This window comes from Mus caroli, chromosome 13 (genome assembly GCF_900094665.2).
Source record: "Mus caroli chromosome 13, CAROLI_EIJ_v1.1, whole genome shotgun sequence".
Classification (NCBI taxonomy): Eukaryota; Metazoa; Chordata; class Mammalia; order Rodentia; family Muridae; genus Mus; species Mus caroli.
In genome coordinates, this window is record NC_034582.1 from 49,498,084 (window position 1) to 49,516,367 (window position 18,284).

General features: G+C 46.4%; 1 protein-coding gene and 1 pseudogene across 5 annotated transcripts in view; both read left to right on the forward strand.

Moving 5' to 3' along the window:
* The first annotated feature begins 3,486 nt into the window (after positions 1 to 3,486).
* Sfxn1 (sideroflexin 1) overlaps positions 3,487 to 18,284 on the forward strand; it is a 36,733-nt gene continuing 21,935 nt past the window's right edge. The window contains exons 1-2 of one of the 4 annotated variants that reach the window (XM_021180473.2): positions 3,487 to 3,578; positions 17,478 to 17,652. In XM_021180473.2, the coding sequence (XP_021036132.1) occupies positions 17,489 to 17,652 (164 nt within the window). In that variant the 5' untranslated portion in view covers positions 3,487 to 3,578; positions 17,478 to 17,488. Of the gene's footprint in view, positions 3,579 to 3,696; positions 4,117 to 5,275; positions 5,477 to 7,834; positions 7,941 to 17,477; positions 17,653 to 18,284 lie in introns of those variants that run through there. The other 3 variants (XM_021180472.2, XM_021180471.2, XM_029468337.1) reach the window with 3 other exon arrangements.
* Positions 10,462 to 10,926, forward strand: LOC110308118 (annotated as a pseudogene). The gene has a single exon (XR_002379520.2). The product of XR_002379520.2 is annotated as a 60S ribosomal protein L35 pseudogene (transcript).

An 18,284-nucleotide genomic window follows, 5' to 3' on the forward strand; every position in this document is an offset into this window, starting at 1 on the left:
CACTATTAGGAGGTGTGGCCTTGATGAAGAAAGTGTGTTATTGTGGAGGGTGGCTTTAAGACCCTCCTTCTAGCTGCTTGGAAGACAGTTATCTCCTGGCTGCAAGATCAAGAACTCTTGGCTTCTCCAGCACTATGTCTGCCTGCACATTGCCATCCTTCCCACCATGAGCCCCAATTAAATGTTTGCCTTTATGAGAGTTGCCTTGGTATCTCTTCATAGCAATAAAACCCAAACTAAGACAGGAAAGGAGAGATTTCTTGTCCCTGTAACTAGAAGCCCAGGGTTGGCTTCAGGATTGACTAGGCTCAAGGTCTGACATGTTCTCCAAACTCTCTCTCTCTTTCTGCTAACTCACTCCTGCAAACTGGCAAAGGGGGGTTACTTGGCTCCTTTGGCTGGAATCCTCTTAGCTTAGCACCCACAATCTGTGTTCGTGTGTGGCAAAGGAACTAGAGAGGATTAATGTCTCTTTTCCAGTGTTTGCAAATTCAAGGAGTCTGACCTGGGGGGGGGGGGGCATGTACCTGGAATTGAGGCAGGTCTAAAAGGTAAGTAATCATCAGATCAAATGGAAGGAGGGAGAGGGTCTATTCCCAAGAGAAAGGGCAAAGACACATATGACAGAATTTGGGGGACACCCAAGTCTTCACCTGCACAATGTTGCTTGACAGCTCCTGACCATAGCGGTGTGATCTTTTCCTCCTGAATGGCCCATGGTTTTGCCACTTGCTTGGACCCACAGACTGCAGCAGAAATGCGAATGTGCCTGTTCTAAGTCTTGGCCTCTGCTATCTTCCTTCCCATCTGTTTCCCTGCTATGCAAACATGCCCAGCACAGCCCATGGGCAAAAAGAAACCAGAGCAGAGTGAAGTCAGCCCACTGTTGTACCTAAGGCCTTCCTTAGATGCAGAGATGAGTACAGCCATCAGTCTTGTAGGGATGAAGGATAAGCAGAGAGCAGCCCAAAGAGGTAGAAACACCTAGCCAGCACACTGACTCGGAGACAGAACACACTGTTACAGTTGTACCACCTGGGGTTTTAGAGTTAGTATATATGGTTACTGTAGCAACAGAAAACAGGTTAGTTGTCTCTACTATGCCTTCTGTTCTGTTGCCAACCTGGTGGCTTGTATAGCCCTCAGTTACAAATACTATTGCAAAGATGTTAAGTTAGATAGTCTACTGTTGCAAAGTTCACAGTGGATTGATATATTTATCTTAAATACTTGTTTACAATGTATGGGTTCTCTCTCTCTCTCTCTCTCTCTCACACACACACACACACACACACACTAGCTCTCTGTAGAGTCCTTTTGTGTTTTGTTGGTTGTCTTAGTTAGGGTTATTAGTGCTGTGATGAAACACCATGGCCAAAGCAAGTTGGGGAGAAACAGGTTTATTTGGCTTACACTTCCTCATCATTCACTGTTCCTCACCTAAGGAAGTCAGGCCAGGAACTCAAACAGGGCAGGAACCTGGAGGCAGGAGCTGATGCAGACAGAGGCCATGGAGGGGTGCTGCTTACTGGGTTGATCCTCATGTCTTGTTCAGCCTGCTTTCTTATAGAACCTAGGACCAGACTTCCATGAGTGGCATGACTCACAATGGGCGGGCCCTCCCTCCCCCATCAATGACGAATTAAAAAATTAATTCGTGCTACCAGCTTGCTTACAGCCTGATCTTAGAGAGGCATTTTCTCAACTGAGACTCCTCCTCTCTGATGACTCTAACATGTGTCAAGTTGATTAGAAAACCAGCCAGGATATTGTATCTTTGCTTTCTCTCTCAATCCTTTTTCAGTCTGCTTTATGAATTCACTTGCAATTGAGTTAGTTTTATGTTGTCTAAGGCAGTGTATCCTACTGCCTTGTGATGCAGTATATTCAGGAGCCACAGGTATGGTGGGGCGGGGGGGGGGGGGGGGGTGGGCAGTAAAAGAATTCACACAAGACAGTACTAGGTATAAAGGGACATGTTTAACAAGCACAGTGCAATGAGACAAAGCAGTAACAGACAAACTATCTTCTTGGCTTAGACCAGTTTTTAATGTGGGGACTGTCTTGGTTTCTTTTTCTGTTGCTGTGATAAAACATCCCGACAAAAGCCACCCAAGGGAAGGAGGAGTTTATCTTAGGTCACAATTGGAAAGCACAGTCCATCATCCAGTGGAAGTCAAGGCAGCTGGAGCTTGAAGCAGTGGATCAGTAGGCTCCAAGGCAACAGCTCTTTTAGACCTATGGGTATTTAATTTGATCAGTGTGGCCTTGGTCACATCATCCACACTCAAAGGAGCACCGCTTTTCTTTACATTGTTATTAGGGCCTTCTTGGGCCAGTCTCCCACAGTAGAAGCCCCTAACGGTAGAAGCCTGATCCTCGGTGCTGGTAAGATGGCTCAGTGGGTAAGAGCACCCAACTGCTCTTCCAAAGGTCCGGAATTCGAATCCCAGCAACCACATGGTGGCTTATAGCCATCCGTAATGAGATCTGACTCCCTCTTCTGGAGTGTCTGAGGACAGCTACAGTGTACTTACATATAATAAAAATAAATAAATCTTAAAAAAAAAAAAAAAGCCTGATCCTCACCCCCACCCCCATGTTCCCCTCTGGTGACCTTTTTTTCAGCCTGGCCTGGATATCTGATTGGCTGGATGGAGCTCCTCATTGATTCTGGTACAAACACATCCTTTCTTTTTTTTTTTACCATTCTTCTGTGTTTGTAATTGTAGGACAATCTACTCCTTCAAAGTGTTTTAGCTGTATTGGGCTCTTTGTTTTCTCATATACACTTTACAGTCACCTTGTTGGGATACAGACAGACACACTCAACGCGCGCGCGCGCGCGCACACACACACACACACACACACACACACACACACACAGAATCCAAATTCAGTTCGGAATCTCATTGCTTGTAGAGGTTATTTTGGGGAGAATTGCTATCTTTAAAAAAAAGGGGGGATTTATCTACCTGTGCAAAGAATGCAATTCGTTATTTGTTGTATTGTGCTGGCCTTCAGAATGCGTCCCAGATTCTATGCTTCTCTCCACATCGTCCAACCTGGTCTAACCAGGTCCAACCTGGCTAAGCTCATGACCTCTGGCCTGCACGTCCCCTATGGTCCCATCTCTGTCCAGCAGCCAGTGACTCTTTTGAAAGTGGCACTTGTATTGTCTAGTTTTTCTTAGAGGGCTGGCTGTGCCAAGCTCCCCCATTTTAAGAAGCATTAGCCCAAATGAATGGAGGAACAATGATGATGGGTGGTCTTCTAAAAAAAAAAAAAATTGAAAAACAGTGGCATTGACCCGGGCTGCGGCTAAGATGAACTTAGGCGTTCTCAGTGTGGCCAGAAACAGAAGCGCGGGCACAAGGGGCGTGCGCAGACTGCGGAGCTCAGCAGCCAAAGCCGTGAGTGACACCGAGGCAGAGGCAGGAACCTCTGGGCGGGGCCGCGCGTCGTGAGCGCGCGTCGTGGCCGCGCTCCTGGGGGCGGCGCGCGGGGCCGTGGCGCTTCCGGCAGCTGGAGGCGGCGCCGAACGGGACCGAGCGGCGCGGGTGGCGGCCGGGGAGGCGGTGAGTGGCGGGGGGCGGCGGAGCGCGCGCCGGGAGCCGGAGGCGCGCGGGATGGCGCGATCTCGGGGGCTGCAGGGGACCCAGCAGGGTCCACTGTGCGCGCTGGGGTATGCCTGAGGCTGGTTACCTACGCCCGGGACCTCGTGGGTCCGCAGCTCTAGACTGGGGCTAGGGAGGCCTCAGCGTGGAACTGATCTCGTGGAACTGATGTGAAAGGGGAGCATCATGCACCGTGCCACGCGTCCCTAGTCACCGCGTGACGAAACATGCTGGGTGCAGGCGGCCAAGATGGCTGCCAGGGGACTGTCTCCACGAGGATGGGCGCGCGCAATTGCCAGGTGACCAGGTGGCTCTTGGTAGCTGGGACCCGGAGGTCGGAGTGGAGACCACTTGGTGGCTGACCTCCAGCTCTTAATCTCTTCAAGGGACCGAAGTGTCCCAGGTAGAACCATGGGACCCGCATCCTCAGCTCCCACATCGTGTTCCTACTGATCATCTCAGGTTCAACCGCCTCCAGAATGACAATGACCACACTAAGGTCTGTGCCTCCGGAGTTAGATCTCTGACTTTTGTATTCATCCAATGCTGCCAAATCCATAATCCAGATTTGAAAACTGAGGCATTAAAACTTGAATAACTTGCCTAAAGTGTCACAGCTGGCCAGGGAGAAGAGCCAGGCAATCCGAGTATATATATTGTTTCCACTTTGTCCCTCAGTGACGATGTGATGATTGAGAGACCTCGTGGAAAAGCGTAGTTCTGCTGGATTTCAGAGTTTGGGCCTTTACCCGGGACCCTCCCTTTATAGTTTTCTCACACTCCTGATCCCTCATCTGCTGCACCTACTTTGTGTGCCTCTAGTCAGCAGCTCTCAACTGTGGTCGCATATCAGATGTTTACATGACGATTCATAACAGTAGCAAAATTATGGTTATGGAATGGCAACGAAATAATTTCATAGTTGGAGGAATCACTAAACCATGTATTAAAGGCTACAGCATTAGGAAGGTTGAAAACCACTGCCTAGATTTATCTCTCTGTCCTTGTTCCAGGCAGAGGCAGGAGTAGGGAGGCGAGCTCTGAGGTAAAGAAGAGGGCTTTGTGGGTCTTAGAATGCTGGACTCAGGCTTGCTGTGTGAAGGAGAGTTGTTTAGAGGACAAATGGAAGTTCAGCAGGAAGTCCTAGAACCTCAGGACACCCCATCCCCCCACCCCACCCCACCCCCACCCCGGGACTGAGGTTGTCACATTCACAGCAATGACAGTGTTTGGGAAGAGTTTGTTAATTCCCACCCAGCTCTGATAAGGAATTGCTCCATCTGTGTACTCAAGGGTGCAGCCAAAGGTCTGCAAAATGGAGATAGTTGCGCTTAGTTTTCTGTAAAAGTTTGATGAAACTATCCCGGGGTGTTCAGCAAAAGCTGGCTGAGAGGAAACATCCCCTTTCCCCTCCTAACTTCCTGCCAAGAAAGCTGTAAAGACAGCCAGACCAAAAGGACTCATAAAGCAGTGGGGCCACTTTCTCTTTTATCTAAACTTTGTGTGTGTGTGTGTGTGTGTGTGTGTGTGTGTGTGTGTGTGTGTGTGTGTGTGTGTGGTGGTGGTGGTGGAGGAGGAGGAGGAGGAGGAGTATATATGTAGTATATGTCTGGCTGCAAGTGCAGCCAGAAGAGGGCATCAGCTCCCCCTGGAATTGGAGTTGTCCACAGTGGCAAACTACCAGATGTGGCAAATTCAGGTCCTCTGAAAGAGTAACAAGTTAACTATTTAGCCATCTCGAAGACCTCCTGCTGCCTGAAAATGAAACAAAGTATCCCTGCAGAAATGGCAGCTTTAGTTGTGCAAACAAGGTGCATTTAGCTGTGTGTAGCTGTTGAAAAGGTGGTTTGGACTTCAAGGTAAGAAATCTAGAATAGTCTGTAATAATCTGTTTCGTTCCTTCATTTCCTTTGCTAGTTATTCATTTGAAAGTAAAAACTCATTGTTGCCAGGAGGTGGTGGTCCATACCTTTAATCCCAGCACTTGGGAGGCAGAAGTAGATTTCTGAGTTTGAGGCCAGCCTGGTCTACAAAGTGAGTTCCAGGGCTATACAGAGAAACCCTGTCTCCGGGGGAAAAAATTATTGTTAGGACTCTATCATTGTATAAACTTTATATATCACTTAGTCAGGGGTGGGGGAGGGGGAAAACACCCAGGTCCTTCATCTGTACCAAGTTCAAATTTATTGTTTAGTTGACACTATTAATTTGTAACATAATTGTATAGACTTTATTATGTGTAATCTATGAGTTGATTTTTTTTCCTGTAGCTGAGGACTAAATTCAGAGCCTTGTACTTGCTAAACAAGCCTTCTACCACTGAGCTAAACTCCCAGCCCCAAGTTGATTCTTTTGGATGGCAAATCATTGGACTGAATATGTCCGATATATTCTGTTCCTTGTTGGGTAGTGTGTTATCATTTTTGCAGGCTAATGCTACCCCATCTCAAAGGGAAATTATAATATAATTTCCATTGTTAGTCTTTAGCCAGGGTTAAAGGTTTGTCACCAGTCACTGTGGAAGTTCATTCCATGTTCCTTGTCTATGAAACGTCAGAGAGAGAATTCCTTTTCAAAACCAGAAATCAAACATAGTCTGGTGTCTCTCTAAAGGTCTGAAATTTGGTTTATTTTGAAGAAAGTTTCTTTTGATTAGACACATGTGAGGATCTCTGGAGAGTGAGTGCAGCCCCCTTCCATTCTCTGCCAGCCACTGCCAGTGAGGACAGCCGCTTCCGCTCTCCATCACTACATTTCATTTATAAGGTCAATAACACCTACGTTACAGTCCTATGGGCTCTGTGAAATCGCTCCAGTGGTCGGTTTCTTCATCAGGAAAATGAAATGTAGGATGAAAAGTAACTCCTATGTTGTGGGATTGTAGAGTCCATGCTCCCATCCATGTCATGTTTGTTTGGATCAGTTCCCATTCTGTTGATTGTCCCAGGGTAGGTGACAAACTGGGGATCCTCTCTAGCCTGGAGCCAGCCTGGAAAAACAGGCCAGTAACAGCAGATACAAAGAGCTGGGACATCACTTAGACTGCTCTAGCTCAGGCCTTAAAGGTCTTCCATAAGACTGAGTCACTTGGTTTATATTTTAATTTTTCTCCAACTGTGTTTCCCAGCTTGTCTGGTCTTAGGATATTCCCAGTGTTCCTCTGACACACTAGTTTTACCTCAGCTCTGTCCTGTCAGACTCTCTACATCCATGCTGTCCCAGAGTTACAGGCGTTTCTCAAGGGGACAGAGATGTTGGCAGCAAGTGACTTGGGTTCACATCTGGGCACTGCTAGAGTAAAGTTAATGAACTGCCTTCCTGTGCCAATGAGGGTAGTAATGGTTCTATCGTTTAGATGGAGATGCTGTCTTAGGGTTTTGCTGCTGGGAGCAGACATCATGACCAAGGCAACTCTTATAAAGACAACATTTAATTGGAGCTGGCTTACAGGTTCAGAGGTTCAGTCCATTATCACCAAGGCGGGAACATAGCAGCATCCAGGCAGGCATGGTGCAGAAGGAATTGAGAGTTCTACATTTTCATGTAAAGGCCACTAGCAGAATACTGACTTCCAGGCAGCTAGGAAGAGGCTCATAAGCCACACCCACAGTGACACACCTACTCCTACAAGGCCACACCTCCTAATATGGCCACTCCCTAGGCTACACATATACAAACCATCACAGATGCTGTGAGGACAGCTTTTGGAGTAAGTGGTTAGCAAATATTAGTACTTATTGGTATCCAGAGGTCCACATTTATAAATGTTTTAAAGTTGTTGAATAGCATGCATCAGTCCTCCAAGTAGTTGGCAGAGCTGAGGTTTGAGCTCAGGTTTGCTCTGCCCACAAGCATAAGTTTCTGCCTTTAGCCTAGCAGCAGCTCTCATGCATACCTAACCCCCCTCATCTAGGACTCAAGCTACAGAACAGCTGGCAGAGGTGGGAACAGCATCTCAAGTCAATTCAAGTGACTAGCCCACTGGTTGACAGTGCCCAGTCATAACAAACTTAACCTGGAGTCATGGAGGTGGACGTTCCCTTACCCAGCTGTATGCTGCCTGTGGCGCAGGGAAGGCGGTGGGATTCTCACCGAATTGCTCATGAAGATTGGGACATGTAGTGTTGTAAGCACGAGCAATCTGGTTCCCCTGTTACCTAATGAGGATAATAACAGGAGGCAGGGTGACAGAAACAAGTGAACTCTACTGGCAACAAGCTGGTGAGTTGGAAGGCGGAGGAGTTTCATACTCAGTCCTTCATGCCAGGGGCTGCAGATACAAAACTCACTTGGTATTCCTAAGGGGTCTAATTTTAGAGCCAGGTGAGTGCCCAAGTGGCCACTAATTCTTCCAGTAGCCAGTTTTCTTGATGTGGTTTCTGAATTGTCCTCTAGTCCTCAGGGAGCCCTGAAGCTTGAGGGGTCCCATAACATCTAAAAAAAATCATGGTCAGGGCGGATGGGGAGTGTTGTTTTTTTGGTAGTTTCTTGTTTTCAGGTAAGAATCATTTTCTTGGTTAATTATAATTTCTTTGGAGAGAATAGTCTGACCGTCATGGGCTTCTAAGTTCCAGCAGCAAGTTAATCCAGTCATTGCTTCAGTTACCTCAGGTGGTGCTGGGAGAGAGCTGACCCAGCCATTGGCCTTACAGTATCATGTGCTGAGGATAGACTGGCTTTTTGTGCTCCTCATTGTGGTTTGCATGTGATTTAGCTGCTGTGAATTTTTTTTCTCCCCAGACAGGGTTTCTCTTTGTAGCCCTGGCTGGCCTGGAACTCACTCTGTAGACCAGGCTGGCCTCGAACTCAGAAATCCTCCTGCCTCCCAAGTGCTGAGATTAAAGGAGTGCACCACCACTGCCTGGCAGCTGTTGTGAATTTTAAGGTAGTTTGAGCCCATTGAAATAAGAAGTACCTTTGACCAGTGTGTGGATTCGAACACCCGTCAATGCGATCCCAGTCTCAGACAGGGTTTGCTGGGTTACTGGTCTTACAATGCCCCTTCAGCAGACGTGGATGAGGTCTATGCATAGACAGCTTGCTGTATGAAGGGTCTCTGCATGCGTATTTAAAGAGATTAATGTAGGATATGTTCCATTATAATCTGCTTGCTTTTCAACCTGATGTTTTGCGTGTTAAGAACATTGGACCCGAGCCTAAGCCAGTGAAACTGCCTTCGTGTGCACTGGCTGCGTTCGTTAACCATGTTTGTTAATGAGTATCTACAGAGACCAGAGAAATGTGTTCTGATGAGGCTTCCTGAGCCTTGGCCAAGAGATCAAATGTTAGCACTAACAGAGTTCCTGCCCCCTTAGAAAACTGTTTCGAGGTCTGGTGCAATGACTCAACAGGTACCTGGTGCTTAGCCTGATAGCCTGAGGTAGATTGCCAAGATCTCCACCTTCAGGACAACCAACTATTGCAAGTTATCCTCTTAGTTGTGTGCCATGACACCCTCCCACACACACATGCACATACATACATGCAAAATGGATAAACTAAAAAATGGTTGCCTCTATGAATAAGAAAGAGAACTTTTTATGGGTGGTCTCTGCCAACACCAGGAACAGCAGGGTAATAATGATCAGGGTGGGCCAAGAGGGAAATCTGGTTCAACACAGCTCAGTACTCAGGGCTGGTTCAAAGTTTGCAGGTCTGACGACAGGCAATTTGTCTCAGGCATATTGAAGCACAGCATGATTTGGAAAAAAAGTTTGCTGGTGACAATCACCTCAATCCCATGTGCACAACAAGGCTTCAGGCGTGGAATGACTACATCGAGACTCTCTGTAAAGCAATTATGACATCTTCCATAAAGATGAGTTCTATAGACTGCATGTGCCATCGTAAAGGTTGAGGGGTGGAGGAGTGGGGAGAGTCTGGTGTGGTCTCAGTCATTCAGATAGTGCAAAGGTCTCCAGGCTATAAATCACCCCCACGATCTGCCTTCCGGACAGAAAACAGGTTCTCCAGTCTCTTCTTTTGAAGAACTGCGTGTTTAACATTCCTGGCTTTCCCTAGTGCTTCTCTGTGAGCACAAGGACCTCCGTGCCTCCCACAACTTACTGCTCTTGCAGAGTGCCTGAGTTCAACTCCCAGCACCCACAATGGCAGCTCACAGCAATCTGTAATTCCAGTTTCAAAAGCAGCATAATGCTATAATATTAATTAATGCTCCTATGACTGACATCCTAAATTGTTTATGAGACTGAAAATGAATGACTTGTAAAAGCTAATGATTATTTATAGATAAAGAGCTTGAAATCACTTTGCTTCTTAGTAAACTATAGAAAATGCTTTACATCTATCTGGTTGGTTGGTTGGTTTCTTATAAAAGCAGGTGTTTCTAAAAGGCTAGGTGCTAAATGTAAAGACTAAAATCACTCATATAAAAGATCCTTTAATAGGAATTAATACCTCAACTGACCAGTTCAGTCAGGCATCAGTGGGACAGACTCCATTCAAAACTAACCCCAAGCCGGCCAAAACTCCGGGAGTTACAGTTCAGTTTTTGAAATGCAAGGGGAAACCTCTTGCCCCAAGTCTTTCTTCTGGTGTGTCTGCTGCGTTCGGGCTAGCGTGGTTGCGGCACTAATTTACCCTTCAGACTGTGGAACATAAGAAATCTGCCGCTCGGGCTGGTGAGATGGCTCAGTGGGTAAGAGCACCCGACTGCTCTTCCGAAGGTCCAGAGTTCAAATCCCAGCAACCACATGGTGGCTCACAACCATCTGTAAAGAGATCTGACTCCCTCTTCTGGAGTGTCTGAGGACAGCTACAGTGTACTTACGTATAATCAATAAATAAATCTTTAAAAAAAAAAAAGAAAAAGAAATCTGCCGCTCTCGAACCAGGCTGCTTCAGCCGTGAACAACGCCGAAATGGCCAAGATTAAGGCTCGGGACCTGCGTGGCAAGAAGAAGGAGAGGCTGTTGAAACAACTGGATGATCTGAAGGTGGAATTGTCCCAGCTTCGGGTCGCCAAAGTGACAGGCGGCCCCGAGTCCAAGCTCTCCAAGATACGAGTCGTTCGCAAATCTATCACCCGAGTCCTCACTGTTATTAACCAGACTCAAAAAGAAAACCTCAGGAAATTCTACAAGGGCAAAAAATACAAGCCCCTAGACCTGCAACCCAAGAAGACTAGAGCCATGCGCTGCTGGCTCACCAAGCACGAGGAGAAGCTGAAGACCAAGAAGCAGCAGCGGAAGGAGCGGCTGTATCCTCTGCGCAAGTATGCAGTCAAGGCCTGAGATAACAACGACAATAAAGTGCGAGACTGACTGGGAAAAAAAAAAGAAATCTGCCAATGTGCTACGTGAACCCCAGTACTGTTCACCATCAGCTGTAGGTGCTGTGCTGTGGATGCCTCCTGGCTGCTCTATGGAGTGCCACCAGCATGGGGTGTGGCCCTGATGCTCCTACATCTTTGCTGGTTGTCTAGAGGGATGCATTTTAGCAGTCTGCCTGTAGCCTTGGATAGATGTGACAAGAACGTACTCCCAGCCCCTTGTCTCGTGTCTCTCCAGGGTACCTTTCATTTGCCGCCAGTGTACCAAAGCTGAACATTCTTTGCTATTGTCTGCAATGTGTTCTTTTGAGCTATGTATGGCATTTTTCCTTACCCATGCCTCCTTCTGCCTTTTGGAAAGTGCGTATCTCCTTGAACTCTGTGGCTAGGCGAGCATCCACACCGTCCCCAGTATTGGTGTGAGACTGAGCAATAGAAGGCCTTTCTGCAGGCAGGCAGCAGCCTCTCTCAGCTAACTCCTCTGTTAGAGAACCCACATCACTGATTGCCACAAATCTCTTGTTTCCTGGCTCAAGAATACTCTAAGGAGTAGTTTGAACTCTGCCCAGTCTCAACCTTCAGGACAAACAAGCCTTTAACTATAGTCATTGGGCGCCTGCTCTCTGCATGCTAACCAATCCATCCCGTTACTTCACCTAGCCACCACCACAACCTCACTTCTTGAAAGTTGTGTGTGTGGTATTCCCAGTCAGGATGATCAGTCTGTTCGAAGAGGGCACCCCATCTCTGTATGTCACTCGGGCCGCTAACCCCATACCCTGTGCCACCACCATCCCAGCTGCAGTAGGAACTGAAACAAACTGACCAAATGGGCAGGAGGAAGGCAGTATGCCCACAGTCCCATGCAGCAGCCCCTTCCTTGGCCCACTCTTGACCCAAAGTGAAGCTGGCCATGCATCATCTATCTCAGCCTTGCTTCCTCCACCTGACATACACATGGCGCCTGAGTGCGAAGTACAAGAACAGCCCTGTTCCTGCCCATGGCTGAACCAAGTGAACTTGGGAGTCAGGGTCAGGGTGGGGCTGGGAGGAGGTAGGTTTTTCGGTTTTCTTTTTGTGTTTTGTTTTGTTTTGTTTTGTTTTGTTTTGTTTTAAATAAAACTAATCAGTTCCTGAAGAAAATGAAAGTGGAGAAAGTGAAAGCCCTGCTTGCCATGGAAATTGATACTTTCAAAAGGGTTTGGGTAATTGACTATAGTAAATAGTTACATTGTACCTGGCCCTCTATCAGCAGTGTCAGGCAAGATGCTGATGCAGCGTTACTGATGAATCTGGTGGCCTTTCTTTTTCTGGGCGTGGGAAGCACAGGTTACTGTATCCAGTTTGTGCCGGTAAAAAGCCACTTGGACTCACAGTGAGGGAATGGAGCCCTGTTTGTTCACTTTGCCACACTAACAAACCACACATTTAGTACCCAAAACGAGTTTATTTACTCTCTTAGTGTGCTGGAGGTCAGAAGTCAAACTGGGGCAGACTTCCCCCTGGGAAGAGTCACTTTGCATTTCCAGCCACTGGAAGTTCCTGCTCTGCTCAGCTGTCCACCCAGCCTCACTTCAGCTCCAGCTTGTGACTCTGGACCTACTCAGATAATCACAGGATGTGGAGCCAAAATCCCTGAGCCAAGCCTCAGAACTATGAATGCAGTGGTTCCTCAGCTCCTGGGCACCCTACTGTGCACTTGGGAGACCACAATGGGGCTTTGTGGCTTCTGAGATCTGACAGTTTAGCCTGGAGTGTGAAGGTCTCTGTGCAGAGAAAACCGCCTTGCTTTCTTCCTCCGTAGGTTGGGAATAGCCTCTGAAAATCTTTCCTCATCTATAAGAAGTCTGTAATGTATAGAAAGGGCACAGCTGTTGTGGAAAATGAGCTGGCTTATTTCAGCACTGGCCTGGGGAGAGATCACATGCTCTCAAGCATCCAGGGTATCTCTGGGTTTAATAGGAAAACATTCATTTCCCGACCCATCTTTGTCCCGTAGAAGGGATATTTCACAAGGTCTCTGTCTGCAGTGTTCCTGTGGCTCTGTTGGGCTATGCTCTGTGAAGTATGATGTCCGCAGTACTAGAAGTTTCTTTCTAAGAAGTTCTCTTTCTTATTTAAAGAGAAAAGGGGACCTCAGAGACTCCATCCAGTACTCCATAGATAGTAACTGATTTTATCCTTAAAGGAAAAAAAAAAAAAAAAGCTAAAGAGACTAAAGAGAAAAAGCGATGTGCTGGGGTCCCCTCTCCCCTTCAGCCATGTCACTTGACAGAGTATTTCCTTCCCTTGGGTCTCAGGTTTCCTGTCTGTATGATAAACTTGTTGGATAACTCAGTTGTAATGTCCTGTATAGTTCTTATGCACTACTACCACAAAGTATCCACTAGTGACATAGTGCTGGCTACAATTTAGCCAAAATGGTGCTTGTACTTAACACACTGGACAAAGTTTGTTGTTAAGAACTGGCACACGCCTTTAATCCCAGCACTTGGGAGCAGAGGCAGGCGAATTTCTGAGTTCAAGGTCAGCCTGGTCTACAGAGTGAGTTCCAGGACAGCCAGGGCTACACAGAGAAACCCTGTCTCGAAAAACAAAAACAAACAAACAAACAAAAAAACAAACAAACAAAAAAACCCTTGAATTCTGTGAAAGCTACATTTAAAATGTTGCCTTGTTGCCTCTATTTAGCATAAAAGAGAAAGAATGCTCTTGAGAAAAGCTGTCCCCTGGGGAAGAGTTTCCCCCCAGTCTGAGAACATCACAGGGCGGGCAGGGAGGGAGCATTGGCCATGTAGCTGTATTTAGAGCATGGTCCAGTGCCCACTCGTTGAGCTGAAGGTTTGCTAGACCACCTGTGGAGTCACATGTCCAGGTAGCCTCAGCCAGGCCTAGTGTGTGAAAATCTCTAAAAGGCCTGTGTGTGTTTTTAAAAGCTCTCCTTCACCCCATGTATCCTGTGGTTTAGAGCTTCTGTCTTTGCCAGTGCTGTTGTAGGAACAAACTGAGCCTTTGATGTGATGTACCTTTGCTTTTGAGTTTCTCTGGGCTTACTGAACCACCCCTTCCATCTTTAGCTGTATCTCTTACAGTAGTTATCAACTACTACTACGACGACGACGACTACTACTCCTACTTGCCTAATCAGTAGAGATTCCTTAATAACCTTCATCTCCAAACATAGGCAATGAAGGTAGTCAGACCAGCTGGAGGCGCAGACAACCTTTGGGTTCCTCTCCACTATGGAGGGTGCTTAGATGCCTTGGCTGCCCTCTGTGGGTGAGTCTGAAAGCATCCCTACATATAAACTGGAGTTTTTATTTACTGTTTGTGGGCTATCTAAATAATCCATGTTTCCACACAGTGACCCAGCCTTTTGTTGTCTATGAGACCCATTTACCTGTTAGCTACCAATGATCAATCATAGTCCAAAAACATTGAATGAGAAATTTCAAAAACAGGAAGATATTTTGAGAGCGAACACATTCCCACAGCTTATATTGTCATATGTATTGTTCCACTGTAAGTAGTGTTAACTTCTTGCTGTGCCTAATTTATCGGTTAACCTTATTCTGAGTATTAAATATGTAGAAAAATATAGGGGTCCATACCATCTGTGGTTTCAGATATCCACTGTGAGGACTTGCACCCCTCCGATAAGGTGAATTACAATATGTCTCTGTCCCTGGATTTAACATGCACAACTGTTTATTTTAATTTATACTTTGGGTCTGTTCTGTATTATAACCTTATCAGGCAACAGCCAGCGGGGATGGAGCTGCTGTCCAGTGGAGGAGTACTTCCAGGCTCACTGTAGTAAGGGAGATCACGACCAGGGGAGTTGTATGGGCTCTAGCCAAGCAGAGAAGGAAGGCTTATCTTAGCACTGTAGAGGACAGTGTAACTTATTTCTGCAGCATTATGATGAGCACAAACCATGACTGGGGAAAGAAGTTTGCACTAAGAAGCAGACCCTCATCCCTGTTTCCTTGGAAACTACGGTGTTGAGATGGACTTAGGATTCTGAGTCCAGAATTTCCTTAATGGGATACCTGGGCTGAGAACTCAGTGGCTCTCGTGCTGGGGAGCAGAGGAGGGTGGGTTGGTTCATTCTTATGTTTCAAAATGCAAAGTTTCTGAGCATCTGTGATTCTGCAAAGCCAGGTCTCTCCTCTAGGAAGTGGTGTCACTCAGACATGGAGCTGTTGACACTTCACAGCTGGGAGAAAGATGGTTTCCTGTTGGCTCCCCACCTACTTTTATCTGGATCTGCTGTCCTAGCCTGTTTTATCAATAGCTAGATTTTACTCTATCACTTCACCGCTGGCTGCACCGCTTCAGGCTTGGGTGCCTGACTGACATGGTCAATTTTGACCCAGTGGTCAGTGATGCTTTATTATAGACAAAGGATAGGGTGACCTAGCATTTGATCTTATGCCTTAGTGGTCCCTAGAATTCCTAAACAAAGCCATGATTAGAACTAATGTTAGAAACGGAAATAAAAAAGTATAAGAAGATTACGTGAGTCCTCTCTAGTGATTGGATCCTTTGACCCACGGTCACCAGAGAATTCATCCAAGAGAATCGCCAGATATGACAGAAGAGAGCCCCAGACAGGCTGTGGTGTTATGTGTAACATAGAGAGCTAACACAAAGCAGGACTAAAAGGGTTATTGTGAGTCCACATTGGAGAGCTGACACCTCTGGAGGCTTTTTATGAAACAAAGTAAATATCCAAGAAAGGGGTGGAAAGATTGTAAGAGCCAACAGGGGTGGGAAGTGCTGGGCTGAGGTGGAATAAGCCTGCAGGGAAATGGTGTCCTCTGGATGAAATGGGCAAATTGCATCCACTTACTCTCAACAGTATGGGCTGCCTGAATGAGACCATGTCAGTCAACATTCCAGATGAGGGAAGGACTTGTCAGCTGCTGAGAGAAGGAGGTTTCTTCAGGGTGAATCATGTGATAGGCTGCTCATGCCAAAGTGGTTCATACTACACAGATGTACATACTTGGACTTGAGCTATATATATGTGTGTATATACATATATATGAATATGTAACACATACATAATATATAAATATGACATTAGAAGAACAGGTCAAAAATTTGAGAGGGGGATGTAGAGGGGACACAGGACAGTTTGGAGAGGGATAGATACAATGAGAACACATTATATTCATGTTTGGAATTATAAAATAATTAAATAATAAGATTTAAAAGATAGCACATCAAATTTTTATATGCTTGTAGATGTTCTCAGGAAAGGAATATCCGAAGACAGTGTCAATTATGACAGAGAGGCTGGATTGTGGGAAAATTACTTTATTTGCCCAGTAAGGTGGTGGTTTTCTGCAAGCCAGAAGCATATAGCATAACATTAGAGAGCAGTTCTGAAGTAGGCAATATTCTTCGGAAGTAAATGAGCAAATAGTCATGGACCAGAGAGCAGACGTGCTCTAAGGGGAGGGGAGCAGGCAGGCTCTAAAGGAGGGGAGCAGGCATCCTCTAAGGGAAGGGGAGGTGCCATGTTTGGTCTGTGGGGCTATCGGCTTGTGTTGCTTGTCTCAGTGTTTCTGGTAAATTAAAAAAGATGATCTTTAATTTTTGATGAGCAGGTTTTATGCTAAACAGGCTGAAAGAACCTGCCATCTCTTTCAGTTTTATAATTGTTAGCATCCGCTATCATTATTTATAGTTTTATATTTTTGGGTATCATCCATTACTTCCAGTAGGACATGACATTTGTTAGGCCAGAATTCGGTGGTAACTTTGACATCAGCTGCCTCGCTCAAGGGCATGTGCAAGTTGACATCAAGTGACTTCCTAGATCATTCACACACACACACACACACACCCCGCCCCTTTTTTTTTGAGACAGGGTCCCTGCTGAGTCTGGAGATGGCTTGTTTGGCTCAGCTTACTAGCCAGGAAGCTCCATGTTTGGGCCAGCATGCTGTATTGCAGGCAGTTTACTAACTGAGCCATCCCCTCCCCGCCCCCAACCCTTGTTAAAACTTGGTATGTTTCTGCCTTATCTAGAGTGATTCTGACTTTCCTACAGGAAAGCAATGATGAAATACTATGTACTTTAGAGATGAGAAAGATGTGGTAAATTTCTGAAGTCTTGCTGAAATAGACTGAGGTTTGTAAACAGCTTGCTTTGTTTTAGAACGGTTTCCAGCTTGGCAGTTATGGACTACATGCACCCCGTGGTAGCTATGAATGTGACCGAACAAAATCAAAACTTAAACATGAAGTATTTGTGTGTGTGTGTGTGTGTGTGTGTGTTTTTAATTAATTACTTAAATTGGTATGTGCGTAAGAGCAAGTGTGTGCACTGTGTGGAGGAGGGGATTAAGCACGTGCAAAGGCACGCCAGTGGAAATCAGAGGGTAAATTTGTGGAGTTGATTCTCCTACCTTTGATGTAGGTTTGGAATGCAGGCCACCACGCTAATGTGGCAAGCCTTTCTCTGCCGAGCGTCTTTACACACAGGTTAATCGTGAACTGCAAAATAAGCTTGTAGTAACTGTGTCACTTCATCTGACTTGTCTTTCCCTTTTCAGGATCTGGGACGATGTCTGGGGAAGTGCCACCCAACATTAACATCAAGGAGCCTCGATGGGACCAGAGCACGTTCATTGGCCGAGCCAGTCACTTCTTCACGGTTACTGATCCCAGAAACATCCTTTTAACGAACGAACAGCTAGAGAATGCGAGGAAAGTGGTGCATGATTACAGGTAATGCTGGCGCTGCACGGTGCACAGTTGTGCAGTGCACAATTATGGGTAACGCTGCCAGCCGGCGCTACATTTCCCAGCTTATTGCATGATGGATTCATTGTTGTTTTCAAACTGCTTCGTGATTTTGCAGTACATGTTTCCCCCAGTAAATTGCTGCTTACCAAAACAAATGAGCAAATAGGAAGACCAAGTAGAACCACAAATAGCCAGTGTTCGTTGTAGCTGTGAGGTCTCTTTCCCTAGCATCCTGAATTCTTTTCTCTAATACCACTGTCTCAAGCATCTTTCTATCTTTGTACAGAAACAGCATCATTCAGGAAAGATTAGCAGCTGCAGCTTCCTTCCCCAGGACATTTGTAGCCCCAGCCTGCTAATCCACAGAGCCCTCCTACCCAGACTAGCTAGGCCCTCCTCTGTGCTCCACCTAATAAACACCTGAGGTTCCCGGTTGCCTGGTAGGTGCCCTCCAACACAGTGCACAGCTCCACTGGATGCCAGCTTTCCTGTATGTATGTATTGGCTCCTGATAACTAGGGTAGGGCCATGGCTGCTGAGAAACAGCCCCAGTGAGAAAGACTTTGTAGGTGTGTGTTCAGATGGGAAGGAATCTAACGGGAGTTCAGGGATGC